Here is a 25,861-nt window from a genome sequence, read left to right on the forward strand (position 1 = left end):
GTGTTTCTTTCTCACATCAGTGTTTCTCTCCCTCTCTCCCCCTCCCTCCCCCTCTCCCTAAAAATAAATAAATTCTTTTTTTTAATGTCCATATTACACAAAACTGTCTATAGTTTAAACAAAATCCCTGTAAAAATCAGCAATGGCATTTTTCACAGAAGTAGAGCAAATAATTTTAAAATTTACTTGGAGCCACAAAAAACCATGAGTAGCCACAGCAATCTTTAGAAAGAACAAAGTTAGAGAAATTACATTGTCTGATATCAAACTATACTATAAGGCTATAGTAATAAAAACAACATGGTACTAGCATAAAAACCCACATAGATCAATGGAACAGAATAGACAGCCCCAAATTAAACCCATGCCTATGTGATCGATTAATATATGACAAGGGAGGTGAGAGCAGATACATTAAAATATGAAACTAGACCACCTTCTTATACTGTATAAAAGAATAAACTCAAAATGGATTAAAGACTTAAATGTAAGACTCAAAACCATAAAACTCCTAGATGAAAACATAGCCAGTAAAATCTCTTATCAGTATTTTTTTTCTGATGTTTTCTCGAGTAAGGGAAACAAAAGAAAACAAATGGGGCTACATCAAATTAAAAGGTTTTTGCACAGCCAAGGAAACCATCAAGAAAACAAAAAGCCTACAGAATGGGAGAATATATTCAGCAATGATATACCCAATGAGGGGTTAATATCCAAAATTTATAAGGAGGTCATTCAACTTGACACCTGAAAAAACCAAGCAGGTCAATTAAAAAATGGGCAGAGGACCTGAAATAGACATCGCTCCAAAGAGGACACACAGAGGGCCCACAGACATATAAAAGATGCTCAAGGTCACTAATCATCAGAGAAATGCCAGTTGAAACCATAATGAGATGCCATCTCACACCTGTCAGAATGGCCACCATGAATAAATCAGCAAGTGCTGGTGAGGATGTGGAGAAAGTGGAACCCTCATGCACTATTGGTGGGAATGCAGACTGGTGAGACTGGTGTAGCAACTGTGGAAAGCAATGTGGCTGTTCCTGGAAAAATTAAAAATAAAGGTACCTTATGATCTAGCTGTTCCACTTTTGGGTATATACCTGAAGAAATAAATGTAAAACAGTAATCTGTAAACATACATGCATCACTATGTTCATTGCAGCATTATTTACAATATCCAAAATATGGAAGCAGCCCAAGTGTCCACCATTAGACGAGTGGATAAAAAAGCTGTGGTACTAATATACAGTGGCATACTACTTGGCCATAAAAATGCAATGAAATTTTACTATTTGCTACAAGATGGAAAGCCATAGAGGGTATTATGCGAAGAGGGAGACAAATACCATATGGTTTCACTTATATGTAGAGTCTGATGGACAAAATGAACTAATAAGGAAAGTAGATACAGACTCATAGATTAAGCAGGTGGACAGCTGTGGAGATGGAGGGGTGAATGGATTGAACAAAAAAGAAAAAAGAACTCATGGACATGGACAACACTGGGATGATTGCGGGGGGGATGTGAAGGGAGATGGAGGAGGCAAAAGCGGGAAAGCTGGTGATGGACGGAGATGTGACTTGGGCTGGTGAACACAGTACAGTGTACAGATGATGTGTTGTAGAACTGTGAACCTGAAACCTGTATGATTTGTTAACCCATATAAATCCAATAAATTCAATGAAAAATACTTGTAATCTAAAGAACAAAAGAAACAAACGGACTCATAGATACAGAGAATATCTCGATGGAGGAGCATTTGGGGAGCTAGGTGAAACAGGTGAAGGGATTAAGAAATGCCCTGGCCTGGTGGCTCAGTTGCTTGGACCGTTGTCTCCTACACCAAAAGGGTGTGAGTTTTATACCTGTGAGGGCGGATACCGAGGTTGATGATTCCTGGAGAACGATTGATGGTTCTGTCTCACATCTATGTCGCTGTCGCGCGCTCTCTCTCTCTCTATCCCCCCCCTTCCTTTCTTTTAAAATCAATAAACATATTCTTGAGTGAGGATTAAAAAAATAACAAATTGGTAGTTAAAAAATAGTTACGGGAATGTAAAGTACAGCATAGGGAATATGGCCAATAATCTTGTAATAACTGTGGATGGTGTCAGGTGGGTACTGGGATTAGTGGGAGGGTCATTTTGTAATGACATAATTGTCTGACCGCTATGCTGTACAGCTGAAACTAATATGAAATAATATTGAATGTCAAGTATAATTGAAAGATAAAATAAAAAATGGTAGTGAAACAATTGGTTATTCATAGGCTGAAAATGAACCTTAACCCTAAGCCTCACCCTATTTTAAAATCAAGTGAAAATGGATCATAAATGTAAATCATTATACTTGTTAAGAAAACATAGAAGAAAATCCCCAGGAAGTAATGTTAGGCAAAATGTTCTTAGTTATGATACCAAAGACATGTAATTCATGAAAGAATAAATCAATAACTGGACAATCAACATTATAAACTTTGGTCTGTGACAGACACTGTAAGAACAGGGGGAAAAGTCACAAACTTGCAGAAAATATTTATAAATTGCATATCTAACACAAGACTCATACAAAGAATTTTCTAAATGTAACAGTTAGAAAACATCATCGTTCAGTTTGAGAAGGCCAAGGACTTAAAACTGATACTTCACTGAAGAGGATCTGTGTGTGGCAAATCGATAACCACATGAAAAGATGTTCCACATCATTAGGCAATGGGAAAATAGAAATTATCCACAAGGAGATACCATTTTATATCCATCAGAATATTTGAAATAAAAAATAGTGACAAATACCAAATGTTGGCAAGGATGCAGAGAAACTTGGTATCTCCTTCAGTGCTGGTGAGAATATAAAATGGCACAACCACTAGTCCTGAAAAACAATTTGGTACTTTCTTTAAAGGAAACTAAACAGTTAAACATATGCTTACCTTGCAACCCTGCAGTCACACTCTTTAACATTTATGTCAGAGAATTGAAAATGTGTTTTCACATAGAAAGCCTTTCATAGATGTTCTTAGCATCTTTATTTGTAATCACCGAAACTGGGAACAAGCCAGATAACCTTTAACATGCGAATGGATAAACAAATGGTGGTATAGCCATATAATGGAATACTGCTCAGCAATAAAAAGGAATGAGCTATTTATATTGACCCAATCAACACCTGGCATGGCTCTAATGGGCTTTATGCTAAGTGAAAGATGCCAGTGTTCAGAGGTTACATATGGTATGATTCCATTTATATGGCCTTCTTGATGTGACAAAATTATAGTGATAGGGAACAGATTAGTGGTTGCCAGGTGATTAGGATTAAGAGTAGGTTGTAAATACTAAGGGGGTAACATAAAGTAGGTGTGTGTGTCTGTCTGTGTGTCTGTGTGTGTGTCTGTGTGTGTGGTGATGGAATGATTCTTTATCCTGCTGGTGGTCATGGTTACATGATTCTACATACATGATAAAATTTCATAGAACTATACATCAAACAAACAAGTACATATAAAAACTGGTAAACTTTAAATCAGCTCTGTGCCTGAGTTTATAGTATTATACCAATGTCAGTTTCCTGGCTTTGACAATGTGCTGCTGTTATGTAAGTTATTGCCATTGGGAAAGCTGTGTGAATGGTACGCAGGAACTCTGTACGACTCTTGAAACATTCATGTGACCCTTAAACTATTTGTAAAGGTTATAATACAGAAAGGCAATACCATGAGTTGTCAGGGATCTGAAACAACTGGAACTCTCATACACTGCTGGTGGGAATGTAAATTGGAATAACCACTTTGGAGAATTATTTGTTCAGCTTTAACAGTACCATATACATACGGTATGACCCAGCAATTCTACCTTTAGGTATATACCTAAGGAAACATATGTTTTTGCCAACAGACCTATAAAGCAGCACTGTACAAATAATGGTTCATGTTTTATTTTGTTTTTAGTATATCCTTTAATAATGATGTTTATTATTTTAGAAATCTAAAAATATCCTGGTTAATTTACCTCAGTATAGACTTATATATTCCACCCTGAATAATATGAAAGGTCACATAGTTAGAAAACAATTCTTAATAATAGTTCAGTCACTTGTCTCTGTTTCTTTGTCTTTTTTTCCTTTTGAGGACAAACTTAAACAATTTTGCTTCCCATGTGTATGCTTTTAAAACCTAAATATGTCATTGACTACATGTATACCTTATAAAAAACAGCTATTGCAAATTAGACCGCATTGCAATTGTTTATGTGTCTGTTGTCTTATAGTCAGTGGTCTCCTTTAGTGCAGTGACCAGGTATTTTTTCATCTTTTATATTCCTAATCTGGCTTGGTATTGGGATGCATAATGGTTTGATAAACATTCTTATTAAACCCATTCAACTCTACATCAGTAGATGGATACCAAAGAGTTTTGAAGTTCTCTACAAAGTTTCCTCTGTGTGTGTGTGTGTGTCTTTTTTTTTTTTTTGTTTTAATATATTTATTGATTATGCTATTACAGTTGTCCCATTTCCCCCCCCACTCCACTCCATCCTGCCCACCCCCCTCACTCCCACATTCCCCCACTATAGTTCATGTCCATAGGTCATACTTATAAGTTCTTTGGCTTCTACATTTCCTACACTATTTTTACCCTCCCCCTGTCTATTTTCCACCTATCATCTATGCTACTTATTCTCTGTACCTTTCCCCCTCTCTCCCCCTCCCACTCCCTTAATGACCACCCTCATGTTCTAGTTGTTTGCCTAGTTTGCTCTCGTTTTTGTTTTATGTGTGGCCGTTAATAACTGTGAGTTTGCTGTCATTTTTACTGTTCCAATTTTTGATCTTCTTTTTCTTAGGTAACTCCCTTTAACATTTCATATAATAAGGGCTTGGTGATGATGAGCTTCTTTAACTTGACCTTATCTGAGAAGCACTTTATCTTCCCTTCCATTCTAAGTGATAGGTTTGCTGGATACAGTAATCTTGGATGTAGGTCCTTGCGTTTAATCTTGGGTAATGTAATTATGATGTGCCTTGGTGTGTTTCTCCTTGGGTCCAGCTTCTTTGGGACTCTCTGAGCTTCCTGGACTTCCCGGAAGTCTATTTCCTTTGCCAGATTAGGGAAGTTCTCCTTCATTATTTGTTCAAATAAGTTTTCAATTTTTTGTTCTTCCTCTTCTCCTTCTGGCACCCCTATAATTCGGATGTGGGAACGTTTCAAGGCATCCGGGAGGTTCCTAAGCCTCTCCTCATTTTTCCAAGTTCTTGTTTCTTCATTCTTTTCTGTTTGGATGTTTGTTTCTTCCTTCTGGTCCACACCATTGATTTGAGTCCCAGTTTCCTTCGCATCACTATTGGTTCCCTGTACATTTTCCTTTGTTTCTCTTAGCATAGGCTTCATTTTTTCATCTGTTTTTCGAATAGATTCAACCAAGTCTGTGAGCATATTGATAACCAGTGCTTTGAACTGTGCATCCGATAGGTTGGCTATCTCTTCCTCGCTTAGTTGTATTTTTTCTGGAGCTTTGAAGTGTTCTGTCATTTGGGCCATTTTTTTTTTTTTTTTTTGTCTTGGCGCGTCTGTTACTTTAAGGGGCGGAGCCTTAGGTGTTCACCAGGGCGGGGTAACGCTGGTCGCTGAGCTGTGACGCTGTATGTGGGGGAGGGGCCGAGTGGGAGCAATGGCGCCCGCCTCACTCTCCGGATTTCAATCCTTCACTCCGCTACCCACAATCAAACTGGGCCACTCTGGTGCTGGTTCCCGAGTGGGTGGGCCTGTGCACACTCTAGGCCCCTGTGGGTCTCTCCAACAACCTCTTCTGTGATGCTTGGAGTCTCTCCTGCTGCTGCCCCAACCCCCAGGGGCGCTTTCAATCAGAGGTTTGAGGCTTTATTTCCCGGAGCTGGAGCCCTGGGTTGCACGGTCTGCTTTGCTGCCCGCCGTTCATCAGGTTTATCTGTGGGCGAATTTGGTGCCGCGGGGTGCTACCCGCTGCTCTGCCTGCCCCACTCTCCGCCACTCTGAGTCCGGCCCTCTCGGTTTATCTGCGCAGATGTGGGGCCGCAGGGTCTGCTAGTGCTCGGACTGCCTGCGCCATCTGTCCCACACTCCGCCAGTCTCAGTCCCGCCACAGCCACGCGAGTCCTCTCCACCCCGGTGCCCGTCTCCGCCCCTCCTACCAGTCTGGATGAATGTTTATTTTGTATTTTCTTGGTGTTGGTCCCCCTTGCTGTTCGATTCTCTGTCAGTTCTGGTTGTGCAAGGAGGCGCAGTGTGTCTACCTACGCCGCCATCTTGGTTCTCTGTGTGTGTCTTTTTAACCTATGTAGTGTATACTGTTCTATATGTTTGATTCGTTTGCTGGTGTGTAATAGATGTAAATAAGTGGAATTTGAGGGCAGCATTTGCCTATAAATCCTTACATATGTCCACCAGTTAAAGAAAGCACAATTTGTTCTCTGTAATGAGTATGTATTATTAGAGAAGTACAAAGAAGAAAATAATTATAGTGATCATAGTGACCAGGGATCACCACTATTAACATTGTATGTATGTATGTATGTATGTATGTTTGCTTGTTTGTTTGTTTTTTAATGGAGTTCCAGTTATACTTAGTAGGGTTCTATAGCCTGTTTTTTTTTCATAGAATATTGTAGATTTTTTAAATTTTAATGTAAATAGTTGAAGAACCAGAGTATAATTTAGTCCTCCGTGTTATATATATTTTTGTTTTCAACCTTATGTTCTCTTAAGGCTTTGTGTATAAAGGCACTTACGGAGGTTGTTGAGAGCTTATGTTCCAGGGGTTTTCTTGCTCTAAGTTGCCAACTTTGTGAACAAATTATATAGTCATTCAATGGAATGTTAGGCAGCTACCAAGCCTGATATTTACCAAGAAATTTGAGGAAATGCTCATAGTTCCTTGAGCAACCCTTTCCTACTCTTGCAGGTAGCCAATATCAACTCTTGGCAGTTCTGGTATTTACTTACATACTTCTTTTCTACCAGCTGAGGTGGGAATTTATACACATGTACACATTCACCTTTCCTTATTCATTTTTTCAATATATTTTCTCATAATATTTGCCAAAATCAGAGTATTTATGTTACTGTGACTGTAAATATTCACACTGAAGCCATTTGAAGTACTGTGATTACTTTTACTTTCTTGTATATCTGCTTTTGTTGAAGTAATAGTTTTTACCATTTGCTTAGTTTTCTGTGAACCTATCACTCATTCCCAAATTCTTCTACAGAAACATAAATTCTTGTGTTCTGACACAGCAGGTAATCAACCAGTTTTTTTTTTTTTTCCCCCCCCTTGAACACATTCTTCCTGGAGCTCTCTCTCTTCTCGATCCTGTTTTACCTTGAATCTATCCAACTTCTCTCCTTACATTCATTACACTGTATTGTAATTGCATACCAGTCACCCCTACTACACTCAGCTCCTGGAGCACTGTCCTTCATTCTGATGCCCTTAGTACTCATCATAGTATTGAACACAATACAGACTGTTGAGGTATACACAAATTTCCTAGATTTACTCAGAAATATGTAACTACCTTGAATATATTATAAACATGTGATTTCCATGTTTATCTTTATTCCTAATTCAGGCTATTTCATTTTCCAGCAGTAAGATTCCTGGGCATGTAAATCATCAACCTGACTCTTTAGATATGTCTTGTTTTCTTCAGTAAGTGAGAAATGAATTCTCTGAACTCCTGATTGTTTAAGAAACTGCCTTAGGATTAAAAAGTTCTATTGTAATTAAAATATATTTGAAACACTCATTACTAAAAGCTTTTATATTTTCATTTTCAGAGGACGATTGTTTATCATTTCCACCAAAGCAGGATCTCTTGGCATTAACCTGGTAGCTGCTAATCGAGTGATTATATTTGATGCTTCTTGGAATCCATCATATGACATCCAGAGTATATTCAGAGTTTATCGCTTTGGACAAACTAAACCTGTGTATGTATATAGGTTCTTAGCTCAGGTATGTTTATAATTTATATTCTTATTCTTTTTTCATATTGAAATATTGGGTGAAACTGGTCATATTTGTAGAGTGCAGAACATAGATGCTTTAGAGAGGCAAACAAAGTTGAAAACATCTTTCCTATTCATGAAGCAGAGTAGTCAGTTTGGGCCTGTCATGGTTTTCTGTTTTGTGGCTCATCCATATCTGTAATGCCAACTTTCTCTGACTGAGGTGGATTTGATGGGTAAACAGATTTAGCATTTTCTTGCTGGGTCAGGAAAGTTAAAACATTTATAGTTCTTTAACTTAGTGTACACAGAAAAGCCAGTAACTAAATCTAATTTGCTTATAGACATAAAGGTCAAATGGTTGTTTTCAGTGGCCCCCAGAGTCTCTGAATTTGAAGAATGTGGGTATATAAGAAAATAAGTAAGAAAAATTTAACTTCTAATAACAAATAATACATAATACTTTCTAGGTAAGAATATTAAAGTAATTACCTTTAAATATGAACTCAGGTATTTAAAAAACAGGCAGGTACTGAAATTGAGGAATAGTAGTAAATCAAAGAGATGCATGCAGTTCAGGGTAATGCAGGTTTATAGAATCACTTCGTACTTTTAACTGGTGCATCTGCTTTGGGAGCAGATGCTACCCTTTACCCCTGCTTCCAACTCTGGGTTTGTCAACCAGAGGCTGCTTTTTATTGGTAGATCTTTGCTCATTTGATCTTTAGTACATGATGTAGTTGGTAAACTACACGGGAAAATCCTTCCTACTATTTAAATGAAGAACTCCTTTATGTTCTAATTTAGAACGCTAAATATGTAATAGATAGGACATTTTAGCCATATTAATTTTCCTGAAATTATAGAAAGACTTGATGTAAAGGCAGTTTATAGTGATTGCTGGGAGCTTATTTTAGTCCATTGAAAAGTAATTAAGCTGCTCTCTTACATTCTTACTCAATAATCCCCTAAAATCTTATTTTATGTACTCCCTTATTTCTGTTTACCTTCGTATCTGCCTGCTCTTCTACTTCTGCCAAGTTCAGAAATATATAAAGCAGCACATGAATCATATTAGTAAGATAATAGAGGATGATTTTTGTCAAGGTGAACTACACTGAACAAATGAAATCTCATAAATTAAGTAGCATGGCTAATAAAATTTACTTTATGAGAGGTATTACTCTGAAGTTTTGCCATTTCATATTAACCAGTAACTATATTTCTAATTGATTAAGTTTTATGTTTACAAGTTTTACATTTACTTCTTTTTACAAAGGGAACCATGGAAGATAAGATTTATGATCGGCAAGTAACTAAGCAGTCACTGTCCTTTAGAGTTGTGGATCAGCAGCAGGTCGAGCGCCATTTTACCATGAACGAGCTTACTGAACTTTATACCTTTGAGCCAGACTTACTAGATGACCCTAATTCAGAAAAAAAGAAGAAAAGGGATACTCCCATGCTGCCAAAGGTAAAGATCTTTAGATTATTAGCTCAAAAAAATCCATATGGACTAAGGAAATTTTACTACTGCTATAACAGTCATCTAAGGCTGTATTTCCAGATTTTTCAAAGAGCATAAAATTACGTTTAAATGAAGTGGTGCTTGGTTAGTTCTCCACAGAACAGCACGAAAACTTAGTGTAACCTGAAATACATATCTTATGCCAAACAAAACGTCAGCCCTACAGAAAAGGTTTCCGGGTAGAAACCTTAAAGGAAGTATGGGGGTGGGCAAAAGTAGGGTTACAGTTGTTCGTATAGAAAAAATATAATTTAATAAACAATAACACAAAAATAAACTGTACTTTGTGTACTCACAACTGTAAACCTATTTTTGCCTACCCTTGTAGTATGGTTCTCTTTTAATAACCTCCAGTAGAGGGCGTACATAATTTTAAAATTATATGTGAAATTTAGCTGTCTCTTCCTTAACATTCTTTGCTGTCATATAGCAATTAAGAATCAGCAAATAAAAGTGTCTCCTATTTGATGTTTTTCACTGTCATAAAGCAAATAAGACTTGAAAAGGGATCTTACAGGTAATTTGGTCAAGTCCTCTCATTCTGCGAGTAGGGAAACTTGGGGTCAGAGACATTCAGTAACTTGCCTACAGTTTTTAGCTAATAAGGGACAGAGTCAGGACTAGTATCTACGTGTCTTCTGGTCCATTGTCCTTGGATAAGAAAACATTTTTTATTATTAATATAAACTTTGAGTCTTTGAACATAACAGAAAACCATATGTTCTCTGAGCTAAATAAGGAATTTGTGTATTTAAACCTATTCTAGTTATCTAAAAAGCCATTTTAGGAAGGTGCTTTTCCTGTTGTCTTGGTTTCAAATTCAAGCACTTAATGTTCTACATATTTGCTAAGAGAATTGGGAAAGCAGCTCCCAGGTTATGGTGTGAGAAAACTCAAGTATATTAAGCTCTTCATATGGTTGGACACATTTAATTAAAATAAAAGTTTGTGGGAATAATTGCTAATGCTAAAATAAATCACTGATTTCTCTAATTTTAATGTACATGTCAATTAAAGTAACATGAACGTGTTTAGAAGTTTTAAAAATCATTTGTCTATGTAAGCAAACAGTTTGCTTTTATCATTGAAGTTTTCTTTCATTTAAAGTTCACTATTAGAGCATTTAGGAAAAAGGTTTTGTGACGACCTCTATCAAATCCCTTTTTTAAAAAATTTATTTAATTTTTTTTGGATTTAATACTTTCCCATTACCATTTAGTCCTCTTATATCCCCCTGCCCCCAGCAATCACCACACTGTTGTCCATGTGACTTAAGCACCTGGGGATTTAAATCTCCCATTTTTATATTACATTTAAAGTCCTTTTTAAAAAAAGAATCATTTCCAGTTTCCATGATGTGAAATATGAAGTTGATAATGATTTGGCTTTCTTTCTTAATTATACTATTACAGAATGTGAGTAGGATTCTTGAATAATCTTCAGAAAATTTTCTGTAAGCGAATTTATTTATGTACCTTAAAATAACACATAAGCGCAAATGGAATCATACCATACATATCATTATGCAACTTGCTCTTTTCACTTAGGTTTTACTTGAACATCTTTCCATATTAATATGTATACCTCTACCTTATTTTAAAAAACTGCATAGTGTTCATCTGCCTTGTTTTGTTTAGCTCTTGTATCTCCAACACCTTTCCTTTCAGTTACTTAATTGTGTTTGGCAAAAACTATTCTTTTACAGACTTGCAGATATATTTATGTTTATAATTTTAAGGATAGTGAAATCCCTTTTCAACTTGAAAATGATCATATATCTAAATAGCACCTTCCCTAAATTTCACTTAGCCTTAAACTTTAACTTCTATGAGAAACAATCCATGATTAGTAATTTGTGATAGGCAAACATTACAATTTGAAAAGGAGTAATTGATTTAAAGTTATTTGTTTATGTGGTAAATTCTGATTGTGTGGAATCTGTTTGGTTTGATAAACACTTATTGGTTATTTGCCAACTTGAGGTGTTCTGTGAGGGTACACTAACAAGAATAAGACATTCATTGTCTGTGCTTTGAAGAAGATTTAAAAAATCAGCAGGAAAGAAATGCTGTTTAATCATTATAGGATATCTGGAAAGAAACCATGTGCTTTATAACGGCACTCTGAGTCGTCATAGATGTCATGCTTTTTTATTTATAGAGTTTACTGTGTTCTGATTTTGGTGCTATAAGTCTTTGCTCAAGAACAAAAAGGAAAATGATTATGAAATGCTGCATTAGCACAAAGTGTTTCAGCTCTCCTACAGCTCTTCCCAAAAGGAAAACAATAGTTAATTTATAGATTTCTTACTGGGTTTCTTACTCTTTTGTTCAGATTATCTTCCATAATCCAGCAGCAACTGCAAAACTGATAGTGCTGTTTTCATTTCTGAGGTGAGGAAATTAAGACTTGGAGAGGTTATGTAACTTACCTAAGTTTATATATACACTTAATTAGAGGCGAAGCTGGCCTTCAAACCAAGTCTGCCTAAATCGAAACCATGTACTCTTAATCATTATATTTTATTGCCCTCCAAATGGAGATTAGTAAATTAATTCCAAGAATAAGAAACAAGGCAGAGGACCTGGGATTCCTAGAATTGAGTGGCATTTAGAATGCTTTATTTTATTTTAAATAAAGCTGGATTTTAAAATATAGAATGATTTCACAGACAATACCATTGTGTGATATAACTGTTAAGATTGTATAATATAACCAGTTTAGCTCATGGCTTGTAAAGCTGTAAATTCCTCAAATTTATAGACAGCTATAAAGTTTACAAAGGTCTTTCTCATACATATTTATTATCTGAAGAAACTGAAGCTTAGACAGGTTGTGATTACCCAAGGGTATGCGGCCAATAAGTGTTAGAGCTAGAACTTAACCCAATAGTTTTCAAATTGTATTCCAAGGATTCCCCAGGAGATCTACAGAGGTGTTCCAGGGCTGCCCTGTGGCTAAGTAAACAGGGAGAGGCCAGACAGGCAGCAATGCAAGCCCTGCATCCATTTCAGTCTCATTCCTTTTATCTCTTTTATATACTGGGCTGCAATGTAAGACTTCCTTTTTTTAAAGATTTTATTTATTTACTTTTAGAGAGGGGAAGGGAGGGAGAGAGGGAGAGAAACATCAGTGTGTGGCTTCCTCTCATGCACCCAGCACTGGGGACCTGTCCTGTAACCCAGGCATGTGCCCTGACTGGGAATTGAACCGGTGACCCTTTGGTTTGCAGGCTGGCACTCAATCCACTGAGCCACACCAGCAAAGGCCGTAAGATTTCATTTAAAGAGGGCTGGTACTGCTTTTTTTTTAATGTTTTAAAAACATGTAGTATATCACTGTCACAGTAACTACAGCCTGTCAGGTACATAGCAGATTTACCTAAAGAAGGTGATAGTCCACTTGTGGAGAGAAAAGTAAAATATTAAAAATCAAACAATTAAGGCACTGAATGTTTTTGCCGTAGTATAATAGCGCCCCTTATTCACAGTTTTGCTTTCTGCAACTTCCGTTACCCACGGTCAGCTGCAGTCTGAAAATATTAAATTTCCTCAGACATCAACATCTTCATGGCTCCATGATCCGGGTCACCCAAAGCAGATGATACTTCTTCTGACGTACTGTCAGAAGGTCAATAGTAGCCTAGTACTATGTCACAATGCCATTCACCTCACTTCACTTTATCACGTAGGCACTTTATCATCTCACGTCCACACAAGAAGGAGGGTAAGTACAGTACAGTAAGATATTTTGACAGAGCCCTGGCTGGTGTGGCTCAGTGGATTGAGTGCCAGCCTGCAAACCAAAGGGTCACCAGTGAGATTCCCAGTCAGGGCACATACTTGGGTTGCGGGCCAGGTCCGCAGTGGGGGGCATGTGAGAGGCACCTACACATTGATGTTTCTGTCCCTCTCTCCCTCCCTTCCCTTCTGTCTAAAATAAATAAATAAAATCTTTAAAAAATGACATTTTGACAGATCAACCATATTCACATAAGTTTTATTATAATGAATTATTATAATTTTTCTATTACATTATTAGTTTTCTTGTTAATCTCTTACTGTGCCTAGTTTATAAATTACACTTTATCATAGGTATGCATGTATAGGAAAAACACAGTGTAGATTGGGTTTGATACTATCCACAGTTTCAGCCATCCACGGGGTTCTTGAAACATCTTCCCTGTAGACAAGGAGGTTCTACTATGTATGGTTAAAAGGGGGAGGATGGGCATTCTGTTTTGATAACAAAAGTCAGACAAACTGGCCCATGAAGGATGGTTAGGATTTAATTGTATTAGGAAAAAATGAGGTGAGAAAGTAGGATAAATAAATTAGACAGATGAAGAGTTGAAATTAGATGGGTTTGGTGGGGTCAGCTTTTGGAGAGCCGTTTTGGCTCTTTCCTAGAAAAGTTCAGGATGGGGAATTGACATTAGGAGGGTTTGAACTGATGCTGAAAATAGAAGCCGGTGGTTGTTTACATTGCTATGAGGCAAACAGTGAAGGCCCTTCAAGTGCAGAAGCAGAGGAAATAACACATGATATAACACAGCATGGCAAGTTTTGGGAGTCTCAAGTAGTTAAAAATAAATAACGCAGTGTAAAGAAGTAGCGGTAGAGTAGCAGTGGGTGTGGGAGGGAGGAGGTGAAAACAAAGGCTGACCATGGATGTTAAAGAGTTTGGACATTGTGTCATACAGGCTGTAGGATCTATTTAATGATTTGAAGCTCAAGACCAACATTAAATTTTCATTTTAGAAAAGTCACTTTCAGTATTAGTGTGCAGAATGGATTGCAGAAAAGAAGATGGATATTAAGATCCTTGTTAGGAGGCTATTACAATTATCCACCTGAGAGAGGTCACGCAGTCCTGAAGTAAGGTGGTAGCAGTGGGGATAGAGAAGTTCCAGGCCCAGTGTAGTGACTTTAACATTAACTTTGTTCCCTGGGCTTATGTTTAGAATAATATGTAACTGGGCCCACTACTATTTGGTTTTTATTTCCTTTAACAAGAATTTGAAAATTGGTCCTCTCTGAAAATGGGTACAAAGTAGGTGTTTTTACATTCATAGTGAGGGATTTCTTGGTATTTGAGCTTGCTCTTATTAAAGACATTTCAAAGTTGGTTCCTATTATTATGGTACAGTTGCAAACAACTTCCTTTTTATACATAATTTTTAAAGATGAAAGACTGCTAAAAATGATACATTTTCATTTCCCCCTCAAATTGCTATTATCTAAATAATGATTAAATTGCATGCCTTTTTTCTTAATTATTCTTTCTCCTTTGATAGTTCTGAAAGTGTTTATTTTCAATGTACTTGCTATGCAATTATTATATCTTTCTGCCTTATCACTTCCTGTTTAAGTCATTGTTGTATAATTCCTCTTCCTGTATTTCTCCTCTTGTTCACTTTCTTCTAGTTCTGCACATTCTAATTAAATTTAATGTCAGGCTCAATTTATTAACCACCTGTTTCTTGTCTTTTCAGTTTTGCAGCTCTTTAAAGGCAAGAATGATGTTCTTTGCTACTTTTCTTTCATGCATAATGAATTACACAGTGCTAGCACTTTTATATGACCTTTCTTGAAATTCTAGTCACCTTTACAATGATATTTAACTGGACTTTATATTGTTTCTTAATGATCCATATATCATTGAAAAGTGGTGTTAGAATTAAACTTACATTTGCAAGCAGTAAAATGGAAATGAAGAGTGATTTGTCTGCCACAGCAGTTGTGTGAAAGCTAGAAAACTGGAGCTTTAATTCATGTCCTCAGTTCTATATACTGAGCCAGCTATCTTGGCTCTATTTACTGCTCCAGCCATGAATGATATTATCTTAAATCCTGTCATTGGGTTTTTTTACTGTTGTTGGTGTTGCGGCTTTTCCTTTTTGGAAATATAATGGTCCTTTCAGGGATGTCCGCTTTCGCCACTCTTATTCAACATAGTACTGTAACTCTAGCCACAGCAATCAGACAAGAAGATGAAATAAAAGGCATCCAAAATGGAAAGGAAAAAGTAAAACTGTCATTACTTGCAGAGGACATGATATGGTATATAGAGAACCCTAAAGATTCCACATAAACAAATACTAAACCTAATAAATGAATCTGGCAAAGTAGCAGGATACAAAATAAATGTCCAGAAATCAGTTGCATTTTTATACACCACTAATCAGCTGTGAGAAAGGAAAACTAAGAAAACCACCCTATTCACAATTGCTTCAAAAAAATTCATAGGAATAAATTTAACCAAGGATGTAAAAGACCTGTACATGGAAAATTACAAGACAGTGAAGAAGATACAAATAAGTGGAAGCATGTATTTGTGTTCATGGATAGGAAGAATTAACATCATTTAAATGTCCATACTACACAAAGCAATCTATAAAGTTACCAATTCCTATGAAGTTACTAATGACGTATTTCATGGCACAAGGACAAATATTCTAAAATTTTATATGGAACCACAAAAGATCCCAAATAGCCACTGCAGTCTTGAGAAAGAAAAAAGTTGGATGAATCACGCTTCCTGATATCAAACTATACTACAAAACCATAGTAATAAAAAACCGCATGATAGTAGTATAAAAACAGACATATATATCATTGGAATAGAATAGAGAGCCCACACCTCTATAGTTATTTAATATTTGACAAAGGAGGCAAAAATATACAATGGGTAAAGATAGTCTGTCCAATAAGTGGTGTTGGGAATATTGGGACAGATGGATGCAAAAAACCGAAACTAGACCATCTTGTTACACCACACACAAGAATAAACTCAAAGTGGATTAAAGATTTAAATGTTAGACTTGAAACATAAAAATCCCAGAAGAAAACATACGCGACAAAACCTCGGACATGTCCTGTAGCAATACTTTTTCTGATATAACTATGCAGGCAAGGAAAACAGAGGAAAAAATAACCAAATGGGACTACATCGAGCTAAAAAGTTTTTGCATAGCAAAGGAAGTCATTGTCAAAATGGAAAGTCATCCCACTGAATGGGAAAATATATTCACCAGTGATAGATCTGATAAGGGGTTAATATCCAAAATTTATTAAAAAACTTATATTACTAAACACCAAAAAGTAGAAACAATCCAATTACTGAATAGACACTTTTTCAAAGAGGACATACAGATGGCCAATAGACATATGAAAAGATGCCCAGTGTCACTAATCATCAGAGGGATACAAATGAAAACCACAATGAGATATCACCTTACACCAGTCAGAATGACTACCATCAATAAATCAACAAACAGCAAGTGCTGAAGAGGATGTGGAAAAAAGGGAACCTTAGTGCACTGTTGGTGGGAAGATAGACCGGTGCAGCCACTGTGGAAAGCAGTATGGAGTTACCTCAAAAAATTAAAAATGGAATTGCCTGATGGCCCAGCAATTCCACTGCTGGCAATATACACAAAGAAACCCAAAACGCTAATTCAAAAGAATATATGCACCTGTATGTTCACAGCAGTGTTATTTACAATAGCCAACATTTGGAAGCAGCCCAAGTGTCCATCAGTACATGCATGGATAAGAAAGCCATGGTACATTTACACAATGGAATACTACTTCGCCATAAAAACAGAGGATGTCTTAACCTTTTGCAAGAGCATGGTTGGACCTGGGGAGCATTATGCTAAGTGAAATAAGCCAGTCAGAGAAAGACAAGTATGATTTCACTTACATGTGAAATTTGATGAACAAAATAGAAACAGATGCATAGATAGAGAACAGGCTGGCAGCTCTCAGAAGAGAGGGGGCTTGTGGTGCTAGGTGAAAAATGTGAAGGAATTAAACAAAAAATAAAACAGATGCAATAGTATGGTGATTACCAGAGGAAAAGGAGGCAGGGAGGTGAAGAGGGGTAAATGGTGATGAAAGGAGACATGAGTGGGGTGGGGAACACACAGTACAGTGTACAGAGGGTGTTTTACGGAATTGTACAGCTGAAACCATGTAATGTCATTAACGAATGTCACCCCAGTACATTCAATTACAGGTATCAGAAAGAAATGTAATGGTCTTCTAGCCTTGTGATCCTATTTCTTAGTATTGGTTTTAAGGTCTCTCAGATCATGTCTACGAAGAGTCTATGCATGTATTTAGCTGTTTAGGGTAATAATGTTCCTCAGCTGTTTTGAAACTTCAACATGATCTAAACTTGGGAATAGTTTTGACACAAGTTTATAATGATATAGATTTGTTGAGTGATTCTTAACTATTTTTCAAATATTAAGGTAATACCTAACCGAACCTCTGTTAATGTTTATGTAAATTATGTTAGGGAAAGTACCTTTTCTAGTAATAAACTTATGACTTACACCGATACCAGAGATGAAAATCTTGGTCAAGGTTATACTTCATAATGTGATTAAGTGGGTGTATTGCCTAAGCTCTGTACCCTTTAGTAAGAAAACAAAAGTCAGTAAAATGACAAAGAAATATTTTCTGTGCTTCCTTTTTGTAGCACTGTACTACGTGTGTCTTTTTAAACGTGGACTCTGTGTTGGTAATTACAGGGAGAACAAATGGGGATTTAAACTAAAGTACCCAAAGTGAGGTTTTAGGTTTGCTTCCTGTCCCCTGATGTTGTGTCTGCACAATTGTCTCCCTTTGTCTTTAGTCATTTATTCAAGTTTTAATACCCCAAAGCATAATTTACTCAACAGAGATGTTATTGTTCAGTTTTATTAGCCAGCAGATGGTAATGCAAGGTTTAACATTAGAGAGAAATATACTCCATTAAGATAATTTGATGTGAAGTATAAAATAGCTAGTCAAGCTATTTCAAGAACTTGCATACATTTACTTTGGAGGAAAAGAGGTTCAAAAGGACCAATTTAATTGTAGGACAAGTATTAGTAGCCTACAGCACAGTAACCACATGGTGGCATATGAACCCAATTTTTGTTGATGTTGACATGTACCTCTGAGGAGCAATGCTCATAATTGAAGTATGCATGAGGTTTATGTCATTGTCTCCTACTTCTCTGCGTCTTAAAACAAATTTCTATGTTTGTATTTGCTGGCATAAAAACGATTATATGAATGGGAATAGATCACCAGAAATCATAGTAAATTCTAGAGAAATTGTTTTAATTCTACCATTTCTGTGTAAGTAACAAAAAGTCTCCCATTCAGTGTTTGCTGGAGTGGTTGATGCCAAGTAAAAAGAGCAAATGGTTTAAGCCCTGCTCCTTTCCCAAGTAACCTACCAGCCACCCTATTTTAGGGTGTAATCTTAGGCAAGCCATGTAATCTTTCCAAGCCTCACTTCCCTCAGTAAGATGAGAGTGGGACCTACCTCACAGAGGAGATGATGCATGTCAAGTACAGTGCCTGGCAGATAGTAAGCGTTCATATGTTAGCTGTTATTTTCCTTCTGTGGTTATTATTAACATTGCCATTATACTCAGTTTATTTCTCTGAAACCAGTATAGACTTAAATTTCACAAGAGTGATATATGGGGTCCTGATCCTTAGGACAAGATTAAGTTTAGCATCACTGATCAATAGAAGACTAAAAATCCTCTAGGGGCCAGAGGCAATAATCTCTAGGTTACAGAAGAGGGAGGTATTTGAAGCTTAAATTCTTTTAGAGATCAATTATAATCAAAAAGAAATATAATATTTAATTAGTAGATATAGATAAATCACTTTGAATGATGTTAGCATGCATTTGACTATCAAATATAACCCTTTCTAGCCTTTAGGGATTTTTTTTTCCTTAAATAATATGTACAATTTTAGAAGAATTGTCTACCATATAGCCAGTTGATACGTCTGTAGAAATGTTTAAAAGTGAAGGAGTGCTTCTAGCGTACCTCCACAAACTACAAAATAAATACTTGTTAATAGACTGACCATGCTTTATTTAAAGTGCTGCTCTGTATCTTATTTTGATTGTATCAAAACTAAGAAAAAGTATTAAGGAGCGAAAGTCACCAAGTATTATAGGGAAAACATTTGGGTTAAAGAGACCATGGTGCAAGTGATGCTCCTAAATATCAGCCTGCCAATCCCTGGCACGTTCTTACAAATCACTGCTAATGGAAACATCAACATGTATGAGGCCTCCTTGCTGGCGGAGTTGGGGGTGGAATGCAGTATTTCATTAGGGAGCATTTGGGGTAGACTTCAGGAAATATTTCCTTTTTTAAAACTTTTATTGAATTTATTGGGGTGACATTGGTTAATAAAATTATATAGGTTTCAGGTGTATAATTCTACAACACATCATCTGTATATTGTACTAGGTGTTCACTACCTCAACTTAAGTCTCCTTCCATTACCGTTTATCCCCACTATACCGTCTCCTACCTCCCTCACCCGTTCCCTCTGGTCATCACCGTACTGTTTGCCTGTGTCTGAGGTTTTCGGGGGGGTTTTCTTTGCTTAATCCCTTCATCTTTCCACCCAGCCCTGCAATACTCTCTCCCCTCTGACAGCTGTCAGTCTGTTCTCTATGAGCCTGGTTTTATTTTGTTTGTTAGTTTATTTTGTTCATTAGATTCCACATATGAATGAGATCATATGGTATTTGTCTTTCTCGGACTGGCTTATTTCACTTACGTTAAAGTTCTCCAGGTCCATCCATGCTGTCACAAAGGGTAAGAGTTCCTTCTTGTTTGCAGCTGAGCACTATTCCATTGTGTAAATGTACCACAGCTTCTTTATCCACTCATCTACTGATGGGCACTTGGGCTGCTTCCAAATCTTGGCTGTTGTAATAATGCTGCAGTGAACATAGGGGTGCATATATTTTATTTATTTTTAAAATTTATTTTAGAGAGACAGTAAGAGAGAGGGAGAAAGAGAGGGACAGAGAGAGGGGGAAGACAGAGAAAGAGAGAGAGAAATTGATTTGTTGCACCTTTTGATGCATTTTGGTTGCATCATTAGTTGGTTCATTGGTTGGTTTCTTCATGTGTCCTGACTGGATATCAAACCTTGGTGATGGGATGACTCTAACCAGCTGAGCTGCCTGGCAAAGGCAGCAATGTATACATTCTCTCAAATTAGTATTTCGTGTTTCTTCGGATATGTTCCCAGAAGTGGGATTGCTGGGTCATAATACAGTTCCATTTTTAATTTTTTGAGGAAACTCCATACAGTTTTCCGCAGTGGCTGAACCAGTCTGCATTCCCACCAACTGTGCCCTAGGGTTCTCTTTTCTCCACATCCTCGCCAGCACTTGTTGTTTGTTGATTTGTTTATGATGGCCATTCTGACTGGTGTGAGATGGTATCTCATTGTGGCTTTCATTTGCATTTCTCTGATATTAGTGATGTTGAGCATCTTTTCATATGTCTATTTGCCATCTGTATGTCCTCTTTGGAGAAGTGTCTATTTTGTTCCTTTGCCCATTTTTTAATTGGCTTGTTTGTTTTTTAGGTGTTCAGCTTTGTAAGTTCTATAAAAATTTTGGATAGTAAGTCCAGATCAGATGTATCCTCGGCATGTATGTTCTCCCATTCATTGAGGTGTCTTTATTTTGTTGATGATTTCCTTTGCTGTGCAAAAACTTTGTAGTTTGATGTCCCACTTGTTTATTTTTTCTTTTGTTGTCTGGGAAGCTATTTCTTTTGCAATTTTAAAGGATAGCCTTTCTCTGTAGTTAGTCTTGGTTGTAGGTCTCTGCTTTCATCACTTTGAATATTTTATGCCAATACCTTCTGTCCTGAAATGTTTCTGTTGAGAAATTAGCTGACAGACTTATGGGAGCTCCCTTGTAGGTAACTAACTGTCTCTTGTGGCGTTTAGGATTTTCTGTTTGTCTTTAACCTTTGTCATTTTAGTTGCGATGTGTCTAGGTGTGGACCTTTTTAGATTCATCTTGTTTGGGACTCTGAGCCTTCTGGACTTGTGTGTCTTTTTCCTTCACCAGTTTAAGGAAATTTTCAGTCATTATTTATTCAAAAATTTCTCGATCCCTTGCTCTCTCTCTTCTCCTTCTCCTACCCCAATGATGCCCATGTTGTTGCATTTCATGTTGTCGCAAAAGTCCCTTACATTATCCTCATCTTTTAAAATTCTTTTTTCTTTTTGTTGCTCTGATTGGGTATTTTTTTCTACCTTGTGTTCCAAATTGCTGATTCAATCCTCTGCTTCATCCAGCCTGCTGAATGGTCCTTTTTTATGGTTGCTGTGTTTTATTTTCCTGCCATTGAGCATCCTTATAACCATTACTTTGAACTCTGGTTCTGATCAATTGCTTGCCTCCATTTCCTTTAGCTCTTTTTCTGAAGATTTTCCTGTTTTTTCATTTGCGGCATGTTTGTATCCCAGTTTTGGCTGCCTCTTTGTGTTTGTTTCTATGTATTAGATAGATCTGCTTTGACTCCCAGTCTTGGTGGAGTGGCCTTATTTGTAGGTGTCCTGTGGGGCCCAGTAGTGCAGTCTCCTTGAACTCCTGTGCTGGATGCTCTAGGAATGACCCTTGTGTGGGTTATGTGGGCCCTTCTGTTGTAATTGGGTACTGATTGCTATTGGCCCATTCGTGGGTGGCATCAGCCCTCAGGCTGGCTGACTGTGAGGCTCAACCATGACAACGGCATGGAGCTGCTGCGGAGGTGCTGACCGCACAAACTGGAATTCGTCTCAGTGGGTTCTGGTATGTGCTGGCATCTCCCTTTGGAGATGCCACCTGTGAAGCTCACTGGATCCAGTTCTGATGTTGTTTGTAATGGGCCACTGGGTGTTTTGGTTCTGCAGCCTCTTCAGAGGGACTGTGGTACAGACAAATGTCACACACTGCCTGTGACTGGCCCTGGGCAACCTGTTTGGAGCTACAAGTGTTCCACAGTTTGTGGCTGCCTCTGCTGGGTCTGGGTGCATGTGGGAAGGACCAACCTGTACACTAGGGCTGGCTTTTACCAGCACTGGGCTCAGGTGCAGGTCAGTGAAAGTCTCAATCACCTTGCAAACTGTCTCTTCCTGCCTCTGCCTGTTGTGCTTAGTCACTGAAAGAGCTTCTGGTGGTACTGGAGTTATAGGAGGTACATTGTGAGTCACCAGGTCAGAGGGGGTGGTGTTCTGCAGCATGATACAGATTCAATCTCAGTGTCAATGCTTGGTCTGAGGCCACTCGGCAAATGTCCCCAGGTATACCAAGTCTGTGTGCCACTTGTTGGCTGCTTGCACATGTTTGTTTTGGAGTGGGGTTTCAATGAATCATCAGGGCTCAGCCAACAGAGTTTATCAGGCCCAAAGAGACCAAATTGAGTTGTGTAAAGCCAGGGGTGGGGCATGTGTGGGAAAAATGATCCTTGTCCAAGAGCCATACAACTCAGTTTGTCCCAGATTACACCAGGAAGAGATGGAGCTCAGCAGGGTCAGGCCTTCCTGAATCGGGAGGATAGGGTAGTACATCTCCTTTGACTGAGAGGTGTTAGACGACTGGGAATGTGGGGGGCTGTGGCCCCTTCCCAGAGCCACACAACTCAGTCTCCCAGATTTTGTGTGGACCTCAGCAGGGCGGAGCTACTAGGTAGGTGTCAGGTGGGTGGGACTAGCAGAGCTCCCATGAGGGCGAAGCTCCAATCAGGTTCACAGGAAATTGGGGGTAATGGCCCCTGCCCAAAGCCACACAACTCAATCACTGAGAATCCCTGAGTTAGCAGAGACCTCTACACCCTGCGCAAGGAAGCTGATTCCTCAGCAGAGCGTAAGTTCTACTGTGTGTGTGTGTTGAGAAGGAATCTTTAGGGTGGGGTCTCACTTTTACCTAAGCTGATACAACCTGGAGGGGAGTGCTCCACTCAGGGTAGATGGCGTCTGTGATGTGGTACAGTGACTCAGCACAGGGATCCTGATGGCTGTTCCTTCAGCTCTCTCCCCAGAGCCACAAACCCCAGACTCTCCTCACATAACTCTAGTACATTCCACCCTCCCTCTGTTGGAGCCCAGAGTGAGTGTCTGGGAACAAAATTGTGTGTGTTGGCCCTTTAGGAATGCACCCGTGTCTCTAGCAGACTTCTATCTCTCCCTAACAGACGGAATCCCATTCTTTCACAGCCAGGAGTCATCTGGGCTCCTCTTCCAGACTCTGGTGCTCTGGACTGCGGAGCTCAGCTTTCCATTGAGATCCCAGCATCTCAGGGGAACCGTCACAGCTGAGATGTCCTTCCGGAATGTCAGTCGTGGCCTGTGTGAGCTTGGCAGCCTTTTTCATGTCTCTGTCCTCCCTACCAGTCTCGATGTGGCTTCTTCTGTAAATCCTTGGTTATAAGACTTCTGTTCAGCTAGATTTCAACTGGTTATTCTCTCTAATTTAGTTGTAATTCCACTTTGGTCCTGGGAGAAGGTGAGTGTAACTTTTAACTACATCACCAACATTTCCGGAAGTGTCTCCTTTTGAAGTACTAGAAATATCTGCTACTCAAGATCATGGAAATTCTGAAATTTGAAATACCAGGTCTGTCTTTAGTAAATGCTCAATAAATTAATGAATTAAGTGGTGGGAATGTTTTGGCTTACTAGACAAACGAAAAGATGTATTTGTTCTCTCCAGATTATGAGCTTCCCACCAGCGTATGAGAGCAGGGTGTGTGTCAGTGCATCTTCATGACTGTATCCCTGGCACCGTATTCAATAAAAATGTGATATGTGAAATTTATGTCCCAAAATTGAAAGCTGACCATTAAGCCAATGATTTACATGCCTTTAGAAGTAGACTTTTTCCTTGTGTGTAGTCCTTGAACTAATCTGTAGCTTGGTAAAAATGCTGATTCCTGGCCTCATCCACAATCTACTGAACAGGATCTGGGTGTGGGCCCTAGGAATCTGTTTTTAACAAAACCCTCCACTGTTGACGGTACACGCTATGTAGTGGCATGACTTGCCTTTATAATCATTATCAGCTAAACCTTTGAATTTAGCATAATAATGAACAGTAGCTACCACTCAGTACTTTTTATGCCAGTCACTGTATTGAATCTTAGTGTTTATAGCAACCTTACAAAGCCAGTGCAGTTTATTTGTATTTTATAGATGGTGGAATTATGGCGTGGGTAAGTGGTGGCACCTGCCTTAGATCTTAGTGCTGACGTTAACACGTCATACAATTAAACCTCTGGAAGAAGTAAATTGAGACATTCTCCTTTGATATGACTTCATACTTTTTTATTTCCAACTGTTTCCACTGGTTTTATGTTGAGATAAAATTGACATGTGAGTACAACATAATCATTCTACATATGTATATATTATAAAGTGGTCACCACAATAAGTCTAGTTAACATCCGGAGTAGTATTGTCTCTATGTTATATCACTGGAACTTACTCATCTTTTTCTTTTTTTAATTATTATTATTCTCACACGAGGACATACTCATGGATTTTAGAGAGAGGGGAACGGAGGGACAGAAGTAGAGAAACATCAATTGCTTGCTTCTCATACATGTCCCGACCAGGCACAGAACCCACAACATAGGCATGTGCCCTGACCAGGAATCAAACCTGCAACTTTTTGATTGACGGGATGATGCTCCAATTAACTGAGCCTCATCGGCCAGGGCCAGAACTTACTCATCTTATAACTAGAAGTTTGTACCCTTTGACAAACATTTCTCCATTTCACACATATACTCCCGGCTCCTGATAACCACAACTCTAATCTCTATTAGTTCATCTTTTTAAGATTCCAAATGTAAGCAAAATGATATGGTGTCTTTCTCAGTCAGACTTACTTCATTTAGCATAATATGTTCCAGGTCTGTCCATGTTGTTGGCTGCATAATATTTCTGTGTGTATGTGTGTAATTTTCTTTATCCATTCATCCATCAGTGGACACGTAGCTTATTTCCATGTCTCAGCTATTGTAAATAATGTAGTAAATATGGGGGTGCAGATATCTTTTCAAGTTAATGTTTTCATTGATTTTGGATAAATACCCAGAATTAGGTTGGGTCTATCCTTAATTTTTTGAGGAATCCCCATACTGTTTTTTCCATAGTGGGTGCACTGGTTTACATTCCCATTAACAATGCACTAGGGTTCCATTTTCTGGGTTCATGGAAAGGCATTTTCAGTGTTATTAAAGTATGTAGTATTGGAGAGTATAGATTTCATCCTTTAGTTCCTGCAAAATTTTTGATGGTATAGCTGATCCCAGTCCTCCTTAATGATCTTTGATGCTGAACTTTTACTGATCCACAGCCTGGAGTCAGTATAGCATAGTGGTTAAAAGCAGGAGCCGTTGGACAAAAGGCCGTCTGGGTTTGAATCTTGACCCAATTAGAGTTATTTGACTTCTCTGTGTCTCAGTTTTTTGATGTAAAATTCTGAAAAAGTTATGTCCGTTCTTCTAAAATCTCATCCT

At 38.1% G+C, this 25,861-nt stretch overlaps 1 protein-coding gene across 6 annotated transcripts in view; it reads left to right on the plus strand.

The window, feature by feature from the left end:
• ATRX (ATRX chromatin remodeler) overlaps positions 1 to 25,861 on the plus strand; it is a 181,062-nt gene that overhangs the window by 138,728 nt on the left and 16,473 nt on the right. For all 6 annotated transcript variants that reach the window (XM_024574996.4, XM_024574999.4, XM_024575001.4 and 3 more), the window contains 2 exons: positions 7,818 to 7,995; positions 9,268 to 9,462. In XM_024574996.4, the coding sequence (XP_024430764.2) occupies positions 7,818 to 7,995; positions 9,268 to 9,462 (373 nt within the window). The remainder of the gene's footprint in view (positions 1 to 7,817; positions 7,996 to 9,267; positions 9,463 to 25,861) is intronic.

This window comes from Desmodus rotundus, chromosome X, assembly GCF_022682495.2.
Source record: "Desmodus rotundus isolate HL8 chromosome X, HLdesRot8A.1, whole genome shotgun sequence".
NCBI classification, from domain to species: domain Eukaryota; kingdom Metazoa; phylum Chordata; class Mammalia; order Chiroptera; family Phyllostomidae; genus Desmodus; species Desmodus rotundus.